We start from the raw sequence: 19549 nt of genomic DNA, 5'->3' as shown, positions 1-19549 counted from the left end.
ATCGAGCCCCACGTGGGGCTCCCTGCTCAGTGGGAAGCCTGCTTCTCCCTCTCCCTCTCCGCCTGCATGTGCTCTCTCTCTGTGTGTGTCAGGTAAATAAATAAATAAATAAAATCTTTAAAAAAAAAGAAAGAGTTGTACACTCTACTGACTGAACCAGCTAAGCACCCCCCAGAGTGTGATATCTGAAGCCAGTTTTTAAAAGACATCACAGCTTATCTCTGCTCTTTTTTTTTAAAAAAATATTTTATTTATTTATTTGACAGAGAGAGAGTGCGCACAAGCAGGCAAAGCATCAGGCAGAGGGAGAGAGAGAAGCAGGCTCCCCGCTGAGCAGAGAGCCCAACGTGGAGCTCCATCCCAGGACCCTGGGATCATGACCTGAGCTGAAGGCAGACCCTTCACTGACTGAGTCACCCAGGCGCCCCTACAATTTTCAATTTTTTTTAAAGATTTTATTTATTTATTTAATTGAGAGAGAGAGAATGAGAATGTGCTCTCTAGCACATGAGGGGGGAGGGTCCGAGGGAGAAGCAGACCCCCTGTTGAGCAGGGAGCCCGAGTGGGATTTCATCCTGGGACTCCAGGATCATGACCTGAGCTGAAGGCAGTCGTTTAACCAACTGAGCCACCCAGGCGCCCAGTCTACCAAATTGCCCTTCAAAAGGGCAAGAGCACTGTGCACTTCCACCAATACCATGTGGCAGAGTACAAAAAGTGATTGGTTTCAGAAAGGATGCAGGGGAGGGGAAACTGACCCGATAAGGTCTAGCCTCAGCACTTCCCTAAGCTGTGGAACCCTAAGTTGCCCCCCAGGACCTCCCACCAGCACAGGACCCCAGGGATATAGCTATGGAACCACTGTTCCTATAAGTCAGCCCTGTGGTCAGAGATGTGGCCAGAATCCAGTCTGGTGGGCAGGCAGGGTCAGCATGCAGAAATCTGAGCAGGGGCAAGGCCACAGGTGTCGCGTCACGTGATCCAGCGATCCAGCAGGGAGGGCTCAGCAAGTGGCAGCTGCAGGGGGTGTGGCAGGTGGGCAGGCCCTGCGGCAGGAATCTCCCTGGGCTGGTGGGGTCAGGAGCCTCAAAAGAACAAAGTGAGAAAGAAGGCACCTGTGCTTGGGGCCAAGGCAGCAGCCAGAACTGGGCCACCCGGGCCCGGGATCCTTTGCCCCTGACTTTGGAGACCCAGGGCTCAGGAGGAAACAGGAGTGCAGTCGTGCAAGGGGGAAGATAGAGCGGGAACCAATTACGTCCTGAGCCTAATAAATGCCAGGCTTGGAATCGGCCAGGTCGATGATCATAATCTGTGTTTTACAGGAGAAGACTGAGGATCAGAGAAGCTAAGCTACTAGCTTCTGCCTGACTCCAAATACCATTACATCACACAGCCCCCAGGGCAGAGGCAGAACTGGTTGATTTGTTCATTTCCCTATTGCCCAGTCAAAGGAGGGCCTTTGGGGAGTAAACTCATCACTTTTTCAGTGAGAAGGATGTCCCCACCATCTCCACTATCCTCACTTTCAGAGCTCTTCCCTCAGGCCAGGCTCCCACGTGAGGGTGTTTAGAAGGTGTCTGAGTCAGTGATAGAGGTCCTCCCTTACCCACATCTGCTGCGACAAACCTGGTTTGTCCTTATGAAACAAACAGGCAGGGGAGGCTGTCAAGGACTGAGCAGCATGCTAGGCCTACCGCAGTGGGTAAGGCAGAGTTCCTGCCCTTCAAGTTCATGGTCCAAAGAGAAGTGAAGAGAAGGGTATTGCGTAATGCCATAAAGATTACACTAGAGAAAAAACAAAACAGAAACCCCAAGGAGGGGCACCTCACCTAGCCTGGGGGCATCAGGAAAGCTTTCTGAAGATAATCTCTGAGCTGAGTCATCTGCAATGAGTCCTTTGCCAGGGGAAGGGAGGGAGGGAGGGCCCGGTGGAGGAAGACAGTCGTGCATAGCCATCAGGAGCCCCACTTTCTAGGAACTGCTAGGTATCGTGGGTACCTGGAGCGAGGTTTGAAAGGAGAGAGGGAGGAGGGGCCAGCAATGGGACAAGACAGGTGAGCGGGGAGGCAAAAATTGAAGGGGAGATGTTAGGAACCAATGTTATCCTAACTGCAGGGTGGACCATCCAGGCAAAATGAGGGCAGCGAAAGCAGCCAGGAGGCCATTGCAGAGACCCAGAAAGAACCAATGAAGTCCACGGCCACGGAGGGGAAGGATGGGAGCTGCGGGTGAGAGGCAACATCTAAAGGACTCTGTGATCGAGGGGCTAAGAAGTCCTATCCCTGGTCTCCAGTTACATGATCCAATTATTTGTCCTTTTTGTCTTCAGCCCTTCTGTTACATTTTCTATCATTTGCAATCACGAATTTTTAGCTCTTGCGTGAGCCTAGCTGTCCAGAGAGGCAAGGGGATGTTTGAAGTAATTACTGTTGTCTCCATTGCTTATTTTTCGTTTTATCCATAGACTTTATTTTTTCAAAGCAGTTTTATTTTGAACATTTTACTTATTTATTTGATAGAATAAGTGGGGTGAGAGGAAGGGCAGAGGGAGAAGCAGACTCCCCTCTGAGCAGAGGACTCGATCCCAGAACCCTGAGATCATGACCTGGGCCGAAGGCAGCCACTTAACCGACTGAGCCACCCAGGCGCCCCTAGCGCAGTTTCAGATTTGCAGAAAAACTTGGGAGAAAGTACACTTCCCTTATACCTCTCTCCCTGCCCCCGCCCCATTACTAACATCTGGCATTAGCGTGCTATGTTTGTTACAATTGATGTGCCCATATCGATACATTATTAACTGAAGTCCACAGTTTACATTAGGGGATGCTTTTTAGTGTTGTGCATTCTGTGCGTTTTGACAATGTATAATGACCTCTATAGGATCACTATAGGACCACTAAAAATCCCCCGTGTTCCACCCATTCATCCTGCTCTCTTTCCCTCTCAAAACCCCTGGCTTTTTACTTCATGGTTTTCATAGTTTTGTCATACCGTGTGTAACCTTTCCAGACTGGCTTCTTCCACTTAGCAATATGCATTTTAAGTTTCCTCTGTCGTTTTCAGTTTTTTTTTTCATTGCTAATATTTCTTTTCATGGCTGAATTAATATTCCATTGTACAGATGTACCAGTTTATCCATTCACCTACCGAAAAACATCTTGGCTGCTCCCAAGTTTTGGAAAGTAAGAAATAGCTGCTATAAACATTCATGTGCGGGTTTTTGTGTAGACAGAGGTTCTCAGCTTGTTTGAGAAAATGCCAAGCACGCTTCCTGGATTGTATGGTCAGAGTGTCTCCATCCCTTTTTCGTGTCCACTTCCTCGGGTGGGGAGGTTGGAGGGTGACCCTACCTGGAAAAACAATGCCCAAGAATCGTAGGTCTTGGTTTTGTGCAAAAACCGAAACGATCCTCCCTGGGGAGCTATGGGTGTTCTCTCAGGAGAGAGGTCCTTACTCAGGTCCCCAAATGCCCCAGAATCTATATGGGAAGGAGGGAGGGGTCATTGGCCCTCATCAGAGTTTCAAGGGGTCTAGGAAGCAAGAGAATTTAAGCTGCAGATTTCACCTATGGCTGAGAGAATCCTCAGTGACGGGAAGGGGGTGAGCGGCTGACACATGACCTCAGTACGCAGAATGCCCCTGAGGAAAGCTGACCCTCTAGTTACCACTCCTAACTCTACTTCCAGGAGCTGGTGTCAGGAGCCTGGGATGGATGTGACCCCTGCAAAGAACACTCTCCTCTATCCCCCCAAATCAAAGAAGAGTAGAAGCACATGGATGTGATGGCAAAGTTCATTTGCACAGTTTATTTAAAAAGAGACAGCTGTAAAGTAGAAATGCAGATGTTTTCCTGTTGTAAAGACAGCAGTTACAAAAGAGAAGTAATAAATATGACGCTGGGAAGTATTTTTAAAAATACAGCAAACCCCTGGTATCTGCGAGCTATCCCAAGAACGCACAACATATAAAAATTTGCACTGGGTGTAGAACAGCATCAGCTCAACATCTTGGGAGCAAAAGTTGGAAACTGGCCAGATGAGGATGGTCATGACTTTGGGGGTTTTGAAAAGCTCTGGATTTGTCACTTGGGAATGTAGGGGTCTGCTACAATATAATTTGCATAGTCAGAATTAACAGGGATTCTTCTACACATTAGTATCACTTCTGATTTTTCTTTTGCTCTTACAGGTGAGTAGCACAGTATTTAAGAGCAGGAGGAAAGGCTGAAATGAGAAGACATGAATGGAGGGGGTAATGAAGAGGGTGGGTCCACGGGGAATGCTACAAGGACTAGAGAAAGGTGATAGGAAGGAACAGAATGTTCTATTTTTCTACTATTTTGTCATCTCAGCAGCATGCCACTCCCCCTGTTGAAGAGGGGACAGGCAATGGTCCAGCCTGGTTTGCCTTCAACCTCACCATCATCAAAAGACCGAAGAAGCAAAAGCAACTGGCAGAACCAGGCTCAGAATGAAAACAGGGAAGGTGGATAAGAAACAAAGGGGAAGGGGACCCAGAGGGGAGAGGGGCAGAGAATTACCCAAGAAAATGGGGTGACATTAACATCACAGCCCTCCAGCGGCTATCTCCTCTGAGGACCATCAAAGAAAGAAATATCTGCACAAATTAACATTCTTTGATGCAGAACCGCAAAGGGACAAGGAAAAAGTACAAAATGCCAAGTAGAGGCACGATCTGGCTACAGCAGGGGGAGGCCGGGAAAGAGAAGCAAGGGGGGCAGCTGGCTCATCCCAGGACCCTGGGGAGGGGCTCCCACACAGGGACGAGGGCCTCCCCTGCCACCCCATGAGGCTGAGGAGTTTGCATCGGGTGGTGGGTGTGGAGGCTGGTTGGGGGGCGGGAGTGGCGGGGTGAGGATGCCCAGCCAGCTCTCTCGGGGGCATTTGTGAGGCACCGTGTGGATGGAGGTCAAGGTCGCCCGACTATGTGCTGAAAGCAGCCTTGAGCTCCCGGAAGGCCGCTTGGCGGAGCCTCCTCTTCTCTTCCTCCTGCTTCCGCTCATCTTGCTCCGCTTTTAGCTCAGCTTCAAACTTGCTGGCACAGGACAAAGCTTGGACCTGCAGCAAAAACAAACCAACAGACTGAGGGAGTGGGGGAAAACTTGGAGATGGAGCAGCCCATCTAACAGAACTCAGTTGGCTGGGGCCATGTGACAAGGGAGGCTGGTCCTGCCTCGGGGCAGGACCCCCTCACCCCCCAGAGCAAAGACTCCTCTTCAGAAGTTGACTTCATTCATTACTGAGGATGCCATCGCTTTATTTGCCACTGTGTTATACATGGTTCTACCTGCTAGGGCTGGTCTTTCCACTTCACTTCTTTTCTGGGACACTGTTTAATATCCTGCCTGTTACCCACTTCTATGTCAACCTTTAATTTCACAATAATATTGTTTTATTCTAGCGGGAAAAAACAAAAACCCAAACCAAATGAACTCCCTGCTGGGATTCTGATTGCAACTGCACCATTCTGCCGGTGGCAAACAGATACCTTTACAATATATCAATCATTCTGGGGGCGCCTGGGTGGCTCAGTCGTCGGTTAAGTGGCTGCCTTCGGCTCAGGTCATGATCCTGGGGTCCTGGGATCGAGCCCCACGTCCGGCTCCCTGCTCAGCAGAGAGCCTGCTTCTCCCTCTCCCTCTGCCTGCCACTCTGCCTACTTGTGCTCTCTCTCTCTCTCTCTGTCAAATAAATAAATAAAATCTTAAAAAACAAAAAAACAATATATCAATCATTCTGAATTGACTTCTGAATATTATGTGTTTTGGGGGATGTTGTGAATGGGATTTAGTGCCAATTTCTTTAAACCTGGTTTATCTGTAATTACACCGTTTCACATACATCCATCTTAAAACCCTCTATTCTGGAACCGATGCAAGTTCTCCCGTCTCAGTGTCTCATCAATTTGGTAAAATTCCCAAACCCACTGGGTCTGCACGTTATTTTAGTAAAGATTGCCAAATTGCTCTCCGAAGTAGCTGTTCCACTTTACACCCCCACCGTCATGGAATGTGAGCACTCATTTCCCCACAGCCTCGCCAACGTTTATCAGTAATCTTTCTCCTGTTTGCCAATCTGATAGGGAAAAAAACCCACAAACCTGGCATCTTCTTTTATATCCTTTTTGCTGAATTAGCCATTTCCCTGGGGTTTCCCACTTCTCCATTCTTTAGAAATTTAGACTTAGTCCCGTTACATATTTCTCAGTTATTTAGTCTTTTGCTTGTCTAACTTCACGGTATCTGAGGCCATGGGAATATTTAAATTTTGATGTAATCAAAATCTTCAACCATCCATTCTGGCTTCTTTCTCTCTCTCTAAGTAGGCTCCACGCCCAAGGCGGGGCTTGAACTCACGGCTCAAGACCCAGAGAACAAGAGTCACATGCTCTACCAACTGAGCCAGCCAGGCGCCCCATGGCTTTTCTCTCTTCTGTCATGTTTAAGGTCTTCTATATCCCAGGGCTCTAAACCCATTTTCCTCTCATATTTTTCTAGTTTTATATTCCCATTCAGCTCTTAAATTCACCCACACTGTATGTTAGTGAAGGAATATATACAATAGAAGGATTTTACTTCATTTTCCTAAGTGGAGAGCCAATTTTCTCAACACCCTTTTATTGAGTAGCCCATTATTTTTCCACTGATTTGAAAATTATCTTCTTCATGTACTAAATTCCCACATGAAGAAGGTCTGTTTTTACTATTTTCTATCTTGTTCCACTAATTTTATTCCCGCACCTGCACTGCATTATTTAATATTACTGCTTAAGGAATGCCTTGATATTAATGAGGAAAGTATTCTCCATTATGCTGACTAAGCACATTGTTGTTGTTGTTTTTTAAGATTTTATTTATTTATTCGACAGAGAGAGACACAGTGAGAGAGGGAACACAAGCAGGGGGAGTGGGAGAGGGAGATGCAGGCTTCCCGCGGAGCAGGGAGCCCGATGCGGGACTCGATCCCACGACCCCGGGATCATGGCCTGAGCCGAAGGCAGACGCTTAACGACGGAGCCACCCAGGCACCCCAACTAAGCACACTCTTTTCACATTTTTATTTATTCATTTATTTATTTTACAATTTATTTATTTATTTATTTGAGAAAGAGCAAGCGTGCATGCATGAGTGGGGAGGAGGGGCAGAGGGAGAAGGGAAGCAGACTCCCTAACCCCAAGCCCCCAGCACAGAGCCCAGTGCAGACCCATCCCACAACCCCGAGGTCATGACCTCAGCTGAAATCAAGAGTACGATGCTCAACCGATGCTCAACCGACTGAGCCACCCAGGCGCCCCTATTTATTTTTTTAAAGTAGGCTCCACGCCCAGCATGGATGGAGCCCAACATGATGCTTGAACTCATGACCCTGAGATCAAGACGTGAGCCGAGATCAAGAGTCAGACGCTTAACCGACTCCGTCCAGGCACCGCTTTTTTCATATTTTTAAATGTCTTCCTATGAATGAGTATTAAACTTACCAAATGTTTTGAGATTATCTCACTGAAATGATCACATTTTTCATATTTGATACCTATGAGATTTTTAAAAATTATCCCTGCAGTCTTAACATAAACTTCAAATGTTTTAAGATTCTCACAGCTATATTCATTACATTAATATTTTTTCTGATGTGTTTTTATTTGATGTTATCAGAATCATGATGCCTTTAGAGAATGAATCTTTTTCAGTATGTTTGAATTAGTTTGTGACATTGAAAAAAAATGTGTAACATTGAAGAATTAATCCCTAAATTCCCCAGCTTAACTGTTTTTTTTTGGGGGGGGGGGAGTTAACCTAAATGCCTGTACAATTCATCACATTGCCTACCTATTATCTCAAATTTATAAAAAAGCATTCCCTTTCATTCAGTATTTAATGATTTTAAATCAGTGTGTCCTAACCTCTATTTTTTTTTTTTTAATTTTAGGTAGACTCCAAGTCCAACATGGGGCTCGATCCCTGAAATCTAGAGTTCCAACGTTCTGTCGACTGAACCAGCCAGGTGCTCTGACCTCTCACTATTTTTAACTAGCATGTTCCTGGGTCCATCATCTTTTCTCCATCATGAGCTTCCACGTTTGGGTGTCTCCTTGTGTATTCTCTGGTTCACTCATCCACTTCTCTGCCAACGTGGCTGAGATTTACCGTTTCTGACAATGCTCTTTTATCCCGTCCGTTCTGGTTTTCAATCCATTACCTCTTGGGTAGCACAGTGCAGATTCTCACATCTCAATGAAAAATGGTAACATCCGTTCCTACATTCTCCCTGCACTGCACAGGGGTCCATGTCTGAACACAGGATCTCTCTGACAATTATTAACCACAAAGTCTTATGCTTTTACTCTTTCCGAATCAGAATCCCTAGGGGTAGGGACTAGGAAATTATGTTTTCGAAATTTCCCAGGTACTTCTTAGGCACTTGAGGCCCTGCTCTGTCCCAGACAGTTCTCTTCTGGCTCCCTACATCAGAGTCACTAGAAGACAGATTTAATTGCCTAGAGTAGAGCCCGCTCATGCTGGCTCTCATCAACCTCTATCCCTGGACTCAGGCCGAAAATTTGGACCCCAAGTCCCTTTGTCTAGCCCTGACACCTCTCCTCACCTTTATTTATTTTTTTCCTTGTTTGGTTTTCAGGAATTTTATGAGCTGCTGTTAAATATTAAAAGTTAAAAAAAAAAAATAGGGACGCCCGGGTGGCTCAGTCGGTTAAGCACCTGCCTTCGACTCAGGTCACGATCCCAGGGTCCTCATCGGGCTCCTTGGTCAGCAGGAAACCTGCTTCTCCCCCCTCTGCCTGCCACTCCCCCTACTTGTGTTCTCTATCTCTCTGACAAATAAAATCTTTAAAAATTATATTAAAAGTTAAATCATATAAATCTATAATTCAATATTAGAAACAAAAGAAATAAATATTACAAAGTCATTGCTTCCTGCTTATCTTGCTACATTTTCCTCTTTCTGTTTTGGAGGTTGTCTGTTTCAGTTGTATCTCTAAGGTGGGAATCTACACAATAATGCGCTGTGGCTCCAAATCCACGTTCAGCAACATCCTGTTGGAAGCTTGAAAGCAACCCTAAACTAATGGGAGTATTTACACCTTGGAACCCAACAAAATGCTACAAAGTAGGGCTTCATTTATTGTGTCACTGACAATCTTTTCTTAAGAAAGTGATGGGAAATGTTAAAAATGCAGACTAAGCTGAAAAATGTGTAGTGTCTGTACCCTTTGTATTATGAACAGCTCCAAAGAAATTCGGGGAATATTCTTCCAGTACTTGAAGACTATTAGCCATTTGGCAAGCGGGCGCCTGGGTGGCTCAGTCAGTGAAGTGTCTGCCTTCGGCTCAGGTCATGATCCCGGGGTCCCGGGATGGAGCCCCGCATCGGGCTCCCTGCTCCGCGGGGAGTCTGCTTCTCCCTCTCCCTCTGCCCCGCCTCCATGCTCTCTCAAATAAATAAATACAATCTTAAAAAAAAAATTCAGCGAAGAAGTTGCTCACATCATCGAGGAATGAATGAAATTCTGACATATGTCCCTTCACTTTTTCTTATGAATTAACTTAAACAAAATATCAACCAACATTCACGTTGGACCTAGATTCTTTTGTCAGTTGCAACCATAGGCTGACAACAGATACAGAGCCCAGCAAAAATCAAGGAGCCATTCTTTGAGAATCAATAGACTATGTGGAATTTACAATTAAAGTAGTATATACTTTATTATTTGTAAATTGTGCGCTATCTACCCTTTATATCATTAAAATTTATAATAAACGTAGGCATATATGTACACGCATACTCTGTTCAGAGAGCCAGTTGCTGAACATTCACCAACAAACCACTGTCTAAGCCTCAATGTCCTCAGCTGCAGAGCAGGATGCTACCACCTCCCTCCAGAGTGTCTGTGTGAGCGTTAGATAAGGCATAGGCCTAAGGCCCACCTGTCCACTATTGCTGGTCAGGTCAGAGGGCGAGAGGTCCTTGGAACTCCCTCACTTGGGGTCCTTGTTCTCCACTATAAAAGTCTACCTCTTGGGGCGCCTGGGTGGCTCAGTTGGTTAAGCGACTGCCTTCGGCTCAGGTCATGATCCTGGAGTCCCGGGATCGAGTCCCGCATCGGGCTCCCTGCTCAGCGGGGGGTCTGCTTCTCCCTCTGACCCTCTTCCCTCTCGTGCTGTCTATCTCTCATTCTCTTTCTCTCAAATAAATAAATAAATAAAAACTTTATAAAAAAAAAAAAGAAAAAAAAAGAAAAGTCAGGCCGTTCCTCCCCAGTTCCCACTCAACTCTTACCCTACTGCCAACTGCCCTCCACAGGGAACCTGGTCTCTCAAAAATCTCCAGCTGACCCGCGTGCCAGACCCAAGGTCCCTAGTCTGGCCTTATCTGACTTCAGCTTTTCTTAAAAGTGCTCCTGTCCTCCAAAATGGCATTTTTCTCCAGGGTTTCCTTGTATCTCCGCTTACATCCTTCCCCACGGGCCAGTCACCGTTGCGTTCTACCATAGTCACTCTCCTCTAATTCTTGAGGTGCTACTTGTCTCTTGTGAAGGCACATCCCATGGTCTGTGTAGTCGGGCGTCCATGAAGGATATTCCTTTCCTCCCTTCTCTCGTCCTCCGAGACGTTCCCCTGGCACACGGCCCGAGGGTCTGGGGAGACGGACCCAACCCTGGGCTCCGGAAGAAAGCCCAGGCAGGGTAATGGTATTCCAGCTCTTGCCAGTGCTTGGTTCAGCAACGGACAAGAGTGAAAGAAGATTATTCCACGACCCTCAGTATCTAGCGTCCCCATCCTTCCTAGCAGCAGAATTACAGCTGGGCACACAGATCCCGAGGAAGAAAGGCATTTGGTATTCTCCCACGCAGCCAGGTATGACCAAGTTTTGTCCCGCAGAACACGAATGAAACTATTTGCAGCCCTTCATTTTTTTTTTAATTTATTTAAGCAATCTCTATACCGATGTGGGGCTCAAACTCATGACCCTGAAATCAAAAGTCACATGCTCTTCTGACTGAGCCAGCCAGGCGCCCCCATTGTGCCTTTCAAATGAAAGGGCATACCATCCCCCTCCTTAAACCATTCCCGTGGAGGGGGGCATTTCCCTGTCTTGATTTTTTAAAATATCATCACCCCCTCTCTACACAGCTCCACAAGCCTAGTCCTAGTGGCATTTTTTTTTTTTTTACTATCTACCTCCAAGCTAGCAGTCATTAAGTATGACTCCAGCTTCTCCCCAGGCCAGTCCATCCCCAGTACGCAGCGCTGCTCAGGTGGAGGCCCTCCAAGGGCCCCCGGCACCGGCAGCCATGTGTCCCAAGCAAGGCTGTGCAGAGCTCAGTCAGCTCCATGGTACCTGGGCCCTACCCTGGAAAATCCCAAGTAGGTCTCGGGGGGGGGGGGGGGGGCGGGTAGGGGAACCTGAGAAGCTGGTCTGCAGATAATTCTGGTGGTTAGCAGGCTGGGGAGACCTGACCTTCAGGGGAGACCAGAGCTCCCTGTACAACTGCATCCGGTGTGGACGGGGGCCAGCCTCCCAACGTTCTTTACCCTCTGTGCCTCGGAGCCTTTATGCTTGCTGTTCCCACGGCAGGAACGCCCTCCCTTGATTACAAGGTGAATCCCCATTCATCTCTGAACATCTGTCGCAAATGTCAGCTCCTTGATGGCCCTCTCCCAAATCGGCGTGATGATGCCTTCCATTCGTCAGTCATGCAAACATTTAGTGAGGGCCATTATGAGCCAGGCTCTGTAATTACAAAGATAACACACCTACTCTGCCTTTGAGTCTGGGTTGAGGAGGCAGACATACAACAAGTTCAAAACATTTCATTGTTATTCTTTTAATCTTTTCTCCTCCTTATAAAAATCATGCACACACATTATAAAACTATTCCAAAAATATAAAAAAGAAGTCCCTCAGTCAGTCATAGCTATTACTAAGACTTGGGTATGTAATTATCCAGGTCGTATTCAGTATTTAACAAAATTGGGTTTCAAACATAATGTTTTGCTTCCTTTGTTTTGGACATCTGTCCACACACGAGTGCGGCTGCACCTCATTCTCCAATAGCTTCAGGATGTGCAAACGGGCGGGCGTGCCACCAGGGACTCAATTCCCTGACAATGGAAGCTCTAGTTGTTTCCAATTTTTCTCTGTTAATGCTGTATAAAATCCCTGTCTACACGTCTATGTTTATTTGCATGAGTGCCTCTAAGGGGTAAAATCCTAGGGGCAGAATCCCAGAAGTAAATGACACGAAGCATTCACAGCTAGCCCCAAGCTGCTCTCTGAAAAGCTGGGACAATTTCTGCACTCTCACCAAAAATGTCTGAGAATAGGCGAGGGGCAGAGGGAAAGGTAGAGAATCTTAAGCAGGCTCCATGCCTGTCAGGACCCGAGCCAAACTCAAGAATCTACCGAGCCACCCAGGCGCCCCTCGAACAGATACATTATAATACCATTTCTGTTTGTAGTAGAAGCACACAGAAGTGGGTGGACTTTCTCAGGAAAAGCAGCCAAACTCTGCTCCCTCCACTCTTTAAACATGGAAGGAGTCGAGTTTTCTAGGAAGAGGCCTTTGGGTTGGGTATTCCAGGTGGAGAAATAGCAGGCACTAGGCCCCAGTGGTGAAAAGGCATGGCAGTTATTTGAAGAAATGCGCACGGGGTGGAGACCAGAGCAAGGATCAGAGTTGGGTTACAAGATTCTTCATCGTTCCCAGAGACTTCTTGCAGCCTTTAACAAGAGCATGGTATGCTGAGTTGCAGCAGTGGCCCAAAAAAATGTCACATTAAACTTGGGTCTCAATCTTAGGCCCCTGCCCAAGGCATCATGAAAGATCCGCCAAGTGTTGGCTCATTGGGCAATGAATGGAGAGGACCCATCCTTCCAGAATTCACCCACCCCTCCTCTCTATTCCCTCTCTTTCAAGGCTGAGAGTTTGTTTTCCTCCCTAGACTATGTGTGTCCTGGGGAAGGCAAGGTTTGTCTACTACCTCCTGGTGAAGGAGTTGTATTTCCAGAGCTTAGTGTGCCTGGCATTGCCAGAACTGTGTTGAACCAAGGCTAAGTCATGAAGGAAGGGCCAAACCACTTTCAGGATTGGACCCAGGATGCTAGCGTTGAAGGTGCCATGAGTGGTTGGCCTGTCCCGAGAACCCTGAGATGAGGGCAGGAGGAATACAGGTGTTAGGGGTCCGCCATGATTCACCGTCTACATATTGGCAGAATGATGCCTGACATGGTCTCTAAGTGGTATCACGGGGATGTAGGAGACAGTGCTACTCAGGGGCCAGCGTGGCCAGGATGTTTGCCAGGGACACTGTCTCTCTGGGCACACTCCTGGAATAAGCAAACACTTCCCAAGAGGCTGGCTTCCATCTGGGATGGGAGGGAGTCCCAACAGCTCCTATCACATATGGAGTGCTCACAGTGAGCCAGGCACTTGCTAAACACTTTCTATAGGTGAGCTCATTTAATCCTCATAGCCATCCTATTATCACCCCCATTGTACAGATGAGAAAACTGAGGCACAGAGCGGTAACAGGGTCAGTGGAGGAGACAGGATCTGACCCCAGGCAGCGCTCCCCCACTGCGCTCTACTACTCTGGCTGACCGGGGCTTTGAGGGGCTCTCTGAATTCTCTTTCTGCAGGGGTGCTCTGTGGAGATGAATATGACAGTGCCCAGCCAGGGGGAGGCTCTCCAAAAATGTTTGATGACGGGATGAATGTGTGAATGAATGGAAGCACCCAGAAGGGCTCTGGGGCCACGCACTGGAGATTGCTTCCCAACCCCGAACCACTGTCAGTGGAGCACGTACTGGTTCCAATCGGAGCAGGGGGCAGGCCACCGGGGCGCCCTCCTCTGGCCCCATTGTTCACTTGTTCACTTAAGATGTAAAGGTAGAGGCATCTGCTCCAGTAATTCAACTGTGGCTTGGGGCAGAGAGGAGTTCTTTTGGGAAGTCTGGATCCAGAGTCGATCCGGGAGCCTCGTACCAGCAAACCCATTTGGATCAGAAACCAGGATGGAACGCACTTACCATCTGATCGTTTTTCCATTTTGCTTCGCATTTTCAGGTTGCATGCAGACACACTCATCCCCCTTCAATCACACAATACGCACACTTAAGCTATTGCTGTTCTGCTTGTCCTGGGCGAGTGAATGAAGGAGACACTGAGCTCCTGTTGGGCAGGGTAAAGGGAGGGAGGACGGTCCTGCACAAGAAGCAAGCACCCACCTTGGCTTCAAAGAAGTCCTTGGCACCTTTGACGCCCTCCTGGGCCACATCGATCTCGGAGAGCTTGGCCAGCGCCATCAGCCCGCTGTCCTCCCCCAGCTCCCCCGCGGCGGCCTTGTGGAATATGAGCAGGAACTGCAGGGAAGGATGGATCAGAGCCCAGGTCAACCTCACGGAGACTCACAGCGATCCCCGCCAGCCCAGGGGAAAGTCATGAGTGCCAAGAATACGAAAAAGGGTATAAATATGTGCACGGGACCAGTTATTTTTCCCTTATCACACTGTCAAAAATAAATACATGCCCATTTTCCACAAGAACGTAGGGAAATGGGCACCTTCGTATCCAGTGGAAGGAAATGTAAACCGATTCAAATTTTTTGGAGGGCACTCTGGAAGTATTTACCAAAAATAAAATGCTTTCACCTTTCCAACCATTAATTCCACTGCCGGGGCATCTGTCCCTCAGAAACATTTACACGATAGTTTAAGAAGCATTGTCTATAAAAGCAAAAACTTGGCAATGTCCTAGTTTTTGGCCACGAAAGAAAACAATCCAATAGACCTACATGAACTACTTTCTTAAAATTAAATAATCTCGATGTTTTTTTAATCATCCATATTTTCTGTTTGTGTCCCATTTTTGCATTAGATTGCTTACTTTTGCTAGTGTTTTCTTTTAAAGATTTTATTTTTTAAGTAATGTCTACATCCAATGTTGGGTTAGAACTCACAACCCTGAGATCAAGAGTCACATGCTCTACCGACTGAGCCAGCCAGGCACCCCTCACAAGTGTTCTTCTTTTCTTTTTCTTTTTCATTTTTAGTAACTTTTTATTTATTTATTTATTTGTGACAAAGAGAGAGCCCAAGCAGGGGGAGCAGCAGAGGGAGAGGGAGAAGCAGGCTCCCTACTGAGCAGGGAGCCGGACGCGGGGCTCAGTCCCAGGACCCAGGGATCATGACCTGAGCCGAAAGCAGACGCTTAACCAACTGAGCCACCCAGACATCCCCTCACAGGTGTTTTCTAAGAGATCTTTATAGAACCTGGTATGTTTCAAATACTTCAGCTATCACTTACCTTTTCATCGTATTTATGATCATTTTTGACTTTCAAAAATTTTATATAAATTATCAGTCTTTTCCTTCTCTCTCCCCAGTGCACCAGGGTTACGCTGAGAAAAACCTTTCTTGCCACCAAGGTTACAGAAACAATCACCTATGTTTTTGTCTATTGCTTTTGTGATCCCGTTTTTTGTTAAACGTGTAAATATTTAATCTTTGAAATTTATTCTGATCTATCCTGTGAGGTTGATCATTAACCCTATTTTCTTCCAAATGCTTAGTTAGCAATCCCCACACCACTTATGGAATAATCCACCTTCTTCCTCCAGATTCCAAAGTGTGGCCTGAATGCATTAATCTTTTTTTTTCCTGAATGCATTCATCTTTAAAGCCAATTTGTACTAAAGCCTCCAAAGGATAGATGCCCGGGCCCCCCCCCAAATATATTTTTAAATAAATAAGCCAGCCTGAAAAGGCAGGTCTCCCAGCTTCTAGCCCTTCCCCCAAGGTGATTTTACGACTTTTACTTCTCTAAAGAATTTTGGTGAATTTGTCAAACAGCTGTTGTCCAAGCTTCTATAATTTGTTTTTCCAAGTCAGCACTGAAAGAGGCCTCTCCAGGTTTTAGGTGCTACATAAAACACATGTGTCTACAGGGGAATCTTGTGTTTTCAGGGTTTTTTTTTTTTTCTTTTCTTCATGACCATCCTCTCTAAAGAATGGCTTTCCCAAGGGAAAAGGGCATTACCTAAAGTAGACTGAGAGCCAAACAACTCCAACGGGCTTTCCAAATTCCAACCTGGCTGTGTTTTCTTGCCAAGACTCTTAGTCCCTAGAGGGAAGTGTGTTTCATTAAGTGGAAGGCTCAGCCTCTACCACCATCACCCCAAACTGCCATGCGAATAAGCCTTTCTTTGTAATTCTTGCTTCAGATTTCTTAACTCCACTGTGGATGCTGCCACATGAGAAGCAAGGGGTGAAGCAAGATGCTCAAAGACGTGTAGCTTTGTGCAAGCTGCCGGGGGCCACTTGACTCCACAGAAATGCCACGTTCATCCACCTGCAGCTTCCAACTTCCTCACTAGAGGCCGGCAAAGGCTCAGTTTGCTGCAGACTATCAGAGCCAGAATAAGGGCTCCAAGTCTCGGAAAACAAGCCCTTCGGAGGTGAGGCTCCTGAGAACAGGATGGAGGGCAAGGGGGCTGGGGGGGGGGCGGTTGTAGCCAGCTCTCATGGAAGAGAATGCAGCCGCCAAGATGCCAGCACTGGAAATGTGAGCCATTTGCAGAGGGAAGGAGTGAAAACCTGTCCCTCAGCACCCTGCCCACCCTTAAAATATTTACAGCTTACAGAACACCCACTATCCCTCCCTTGCTTCACAAGGCCAATACAAAACAGGTAGCCCCTTCACACTGGGAAGGCAGCTCTAGAAAGATGGAGCATGACCCTAGCCTAGCAACAATCCAAGTGACCTTGGTGGTGGGGGGGGCATGTCTCCTTATCCCTGAGGCTCATTTTTCTCACATCTACAGTGGAGGTGGTATTTACAGGCGGGCTTAAAGTACTCCTCATGGATCTTTTTTTCCCATGTGTGCTCACTCTCTCTGCCAGCTCACGGAGGACCAACAGCAGCCCTGTCATAACTGAGGCGTCACCCGGCCCCAGCCAGTTAAAGAAGAAAAAAAAAATCCAGCTCAACCTGAAAATGTTCAGCCTTCCAGAAAAGCATGCCAGGCATTCTCATTTGATTTTATTATAATCACCAACTCCTGAATGACAATTTCTCCAACTGCCCAGCCTTGTTTGTCTTCCTATTTATAGTCCACAAAGACTGGTATGTTGTGGGGAATTGGAAAGTGTCCTAGCTGTGACTATGAGCAAAGGGGGGAGGGGGGAGAGAAGCAGCAGAAAACAAAGAAACAGAAAGAGGACTAACAAAGCTAAAACAGTGATTTCAGACACGAGCTATCAAATGCTTCTGATAAATTTAAAGAATTTTTCAATTTGGGGTGCCTGGGTGGCTCAGTCGTTAAGCGTCTGCCTTCGGCTCACGTCATGATCCCAGGGTCCTGGGATCGAGCCCAGCATTGGGCTCCCTGCTCCGCGGGAAGCCTGCTTCTCCCTCTCCCACTCCCCCTGCTTGTGTTCTCTCTCTCGCTGTGTCTCTCTCTGTCAAATAAATAAATATATAACCTTTAAAAAAAATTTTTTTAATTTAATTTTTTTTAAGTAAACGCTACCCTTAACATGGGACTCGAACTCACAACCCCAAGATCAAGAGTCACATGCTCATGTCCACAATAGCCAAACTGTGGAAAGAGCCAAGATGTCCATCGACAGATGAATGGATAAAGAAGATGTGGTATATATATATATATATATATATATATATATATATATATATATATAATATACAATGGAATATTATGCAGCCATCAAAAGGAATGAGATCTTGCCATTTGCAATGATGTGGATGGAACTGGAGGGTGTTATGCTGAACGAAATAAGTCAGTCAGAGAAAGACATGTATCATATGACCTCACTGATATGAGGAATTCTTAATCTCAGGAAACAAACTGAGGGTTGCTGGAGTTGGTGGGGGGTGGGAGGGATGGGGTGGCTGGGTGATAGACATTGGGGAGGGTATGTGCTACGGTGAGCGCTGTGAATTGTGCAAGACTGTTGAATCACAGACCTGTACCTCTGAAACAAATAATGCAATATATGTTAAGAAAAAAAAAAAAGAAGAAGAAGATAGCAGGAGGGGAAGAATGAAGGGGGGGAAATCGGAGGGGGAGACGAGCCATGAGAGATGATGGACTCTGAAAAACAAACTGAGGGTTCTAGAGGGGAGGGGGGTGGGGGGATGGGTTAGCCTGGTGATGGGTATTAAAGAGGGCACGTTCTGCGTGGAGCACTGGGTGTTACGCACAAACAATGAATCATGGAACACTACATCAAAAACTAATGATGTAATGTATGGTGATTAACATAACAATAAAAAACTTAAAGAAAAGAGTCGCATGCTCTACCAACTGAGACAGCCAGGCACCCTAAATTAAAAAAAAAAAAAAAGTTAATTTCATGGTTCTGACTGGTAATGCAAATACTTGCCCTGAATTAGTTAGCACTCTAAGATTGCAAGTGACAGAAACAAACTTGTTGACTTAAGCAAAAAGGTTTCTGTTATATAAAAACGCTGACTTAGGGCGCCTGGGTGGCTCAGTTGGTTGAGTGACTGCCTTCGGCTCAGGTCATGATCCTGGAGTCCCGGGATCGAGTCCCACATCGGGCTCCCTGCTCGGCAGGGAGTCTGCTTCTCTGTCTGACCCTCCCCCCTCTCATGTGCTCTCTCTCTCATTCTTTCTCTCAAATAAATAAATAAATAAATCTTAAAAAAAAACAAAAACGCTGACTTAATCTTGCAGGAACAGCCACCTACAGAACCAGATTTGCAATACTTCACCCCAATTTCAAATTCCTAGGACAGGGAATCTAGTGGACCTAGTCTGGTGAGGGTCCATCCATGGTCCGATCAGCAATGATGAGGCTGATGGGCAACCCAGCACAGCCAGGGCCCCACCCAAGGGAGGGTAGAGTAGGAGAAAATGGAACCCACAATTCCCAGTACTGACAGGTATCCAGTAAACCCATCACTCAACCTTTGTACAAAACCACCACACATCTGGCCTTGGAGCAATTCTTCTTTAAGAGAGATATCATGGCGGGGCACCTGGGTGGCTCAGTCGGTTAAGTGTCTGCCTTTGGTTCAGGTCACCAGCCCTATATGGGGCTCCTTGCTCAGCGGGGAGTCTGCTTCTCCCTCTGTCTGCCGCTCCCCCTGCTTGTGCTGTCTGTCTGTCAAATAAATAAAATAAATCCCCCCCAAAAAAATAATAATAGGGCACCTGGGTGGCTCAGTCGTTAAGCATCTGCCTTCGGCTCAGGTCATGGTCCCAGGGTCCTGGGATCGAGCCCAGCATCGGGCTCCCTGCTCAGCGGGAAGCCTGCTTCTCCCTCTCCCACTCCCCTTGCTTGTGTTCCCTCTCTCACTGTGTCTCTCTCTGTCAAATAAATAAAAATTAAAAATAATAATAATAATAATAAAGTAGGCTCTGTGCCCAATGTGGGGCTTGAACTTATGACCCTGGGATCAAGAGTCACAAAGAGTCACATGCTCCACCGACTGAGCCAGCCAGGTGCCCCCACATGCATTCTTTTC

At 46.8% G+C, this 19549-nt stretch overlaps 1 protein-coding gene across 3 annotated transcripts in view; it reads right to left on the bottom strand.

Moving 5' to 3' along the window:
• Positions 1-3776: 3776 nt before the first annotated feature.
• EFHD1 (EF-hand domain family member D1) overlaps positions 3777-19549 on the bottom strand; it is a 43409-nt gene continuing 27636 nt past the window's right edge. For 2 of the 3 annotated variants that reach the window (XM_027591296.1, XM_027591298.1), the window contains exons 3-4: positions 14266-14400; positions 3777-5078 (exon numbers count right to left, since the gene is read on the bottom strand). In XM_027591296.1, the coding sequence (XP_027447097.1) occupies positions 4944-5078; positions 14266-14400 (270 nt within the window). In that variant the 3' untranslated portion in view covers positions 3777-4943. The remainder of the gene's footprint in view (positions 5079-14265; positions 14401-19549) is intronic. The other variant, XM_027591297.1, reaches the window with a different exon arrangement.

Source organism: Zalophus californianus, chromosome 3 (assembly GCF_009762305.2).
Source record: "Zalophus californianus isolate mZalCal1 chromosome 3, mZalCal1.pri.v2, whole genome shotgun sequence".
NCBI lineage: Eukaryota > Metazoa > Chordata > Mammalia > Carnivora > Otariidae > Zalophus > Zalophus californianus.
This window is presented reverse-complemented; position numbering and strand designations above follow the sequence as displayed.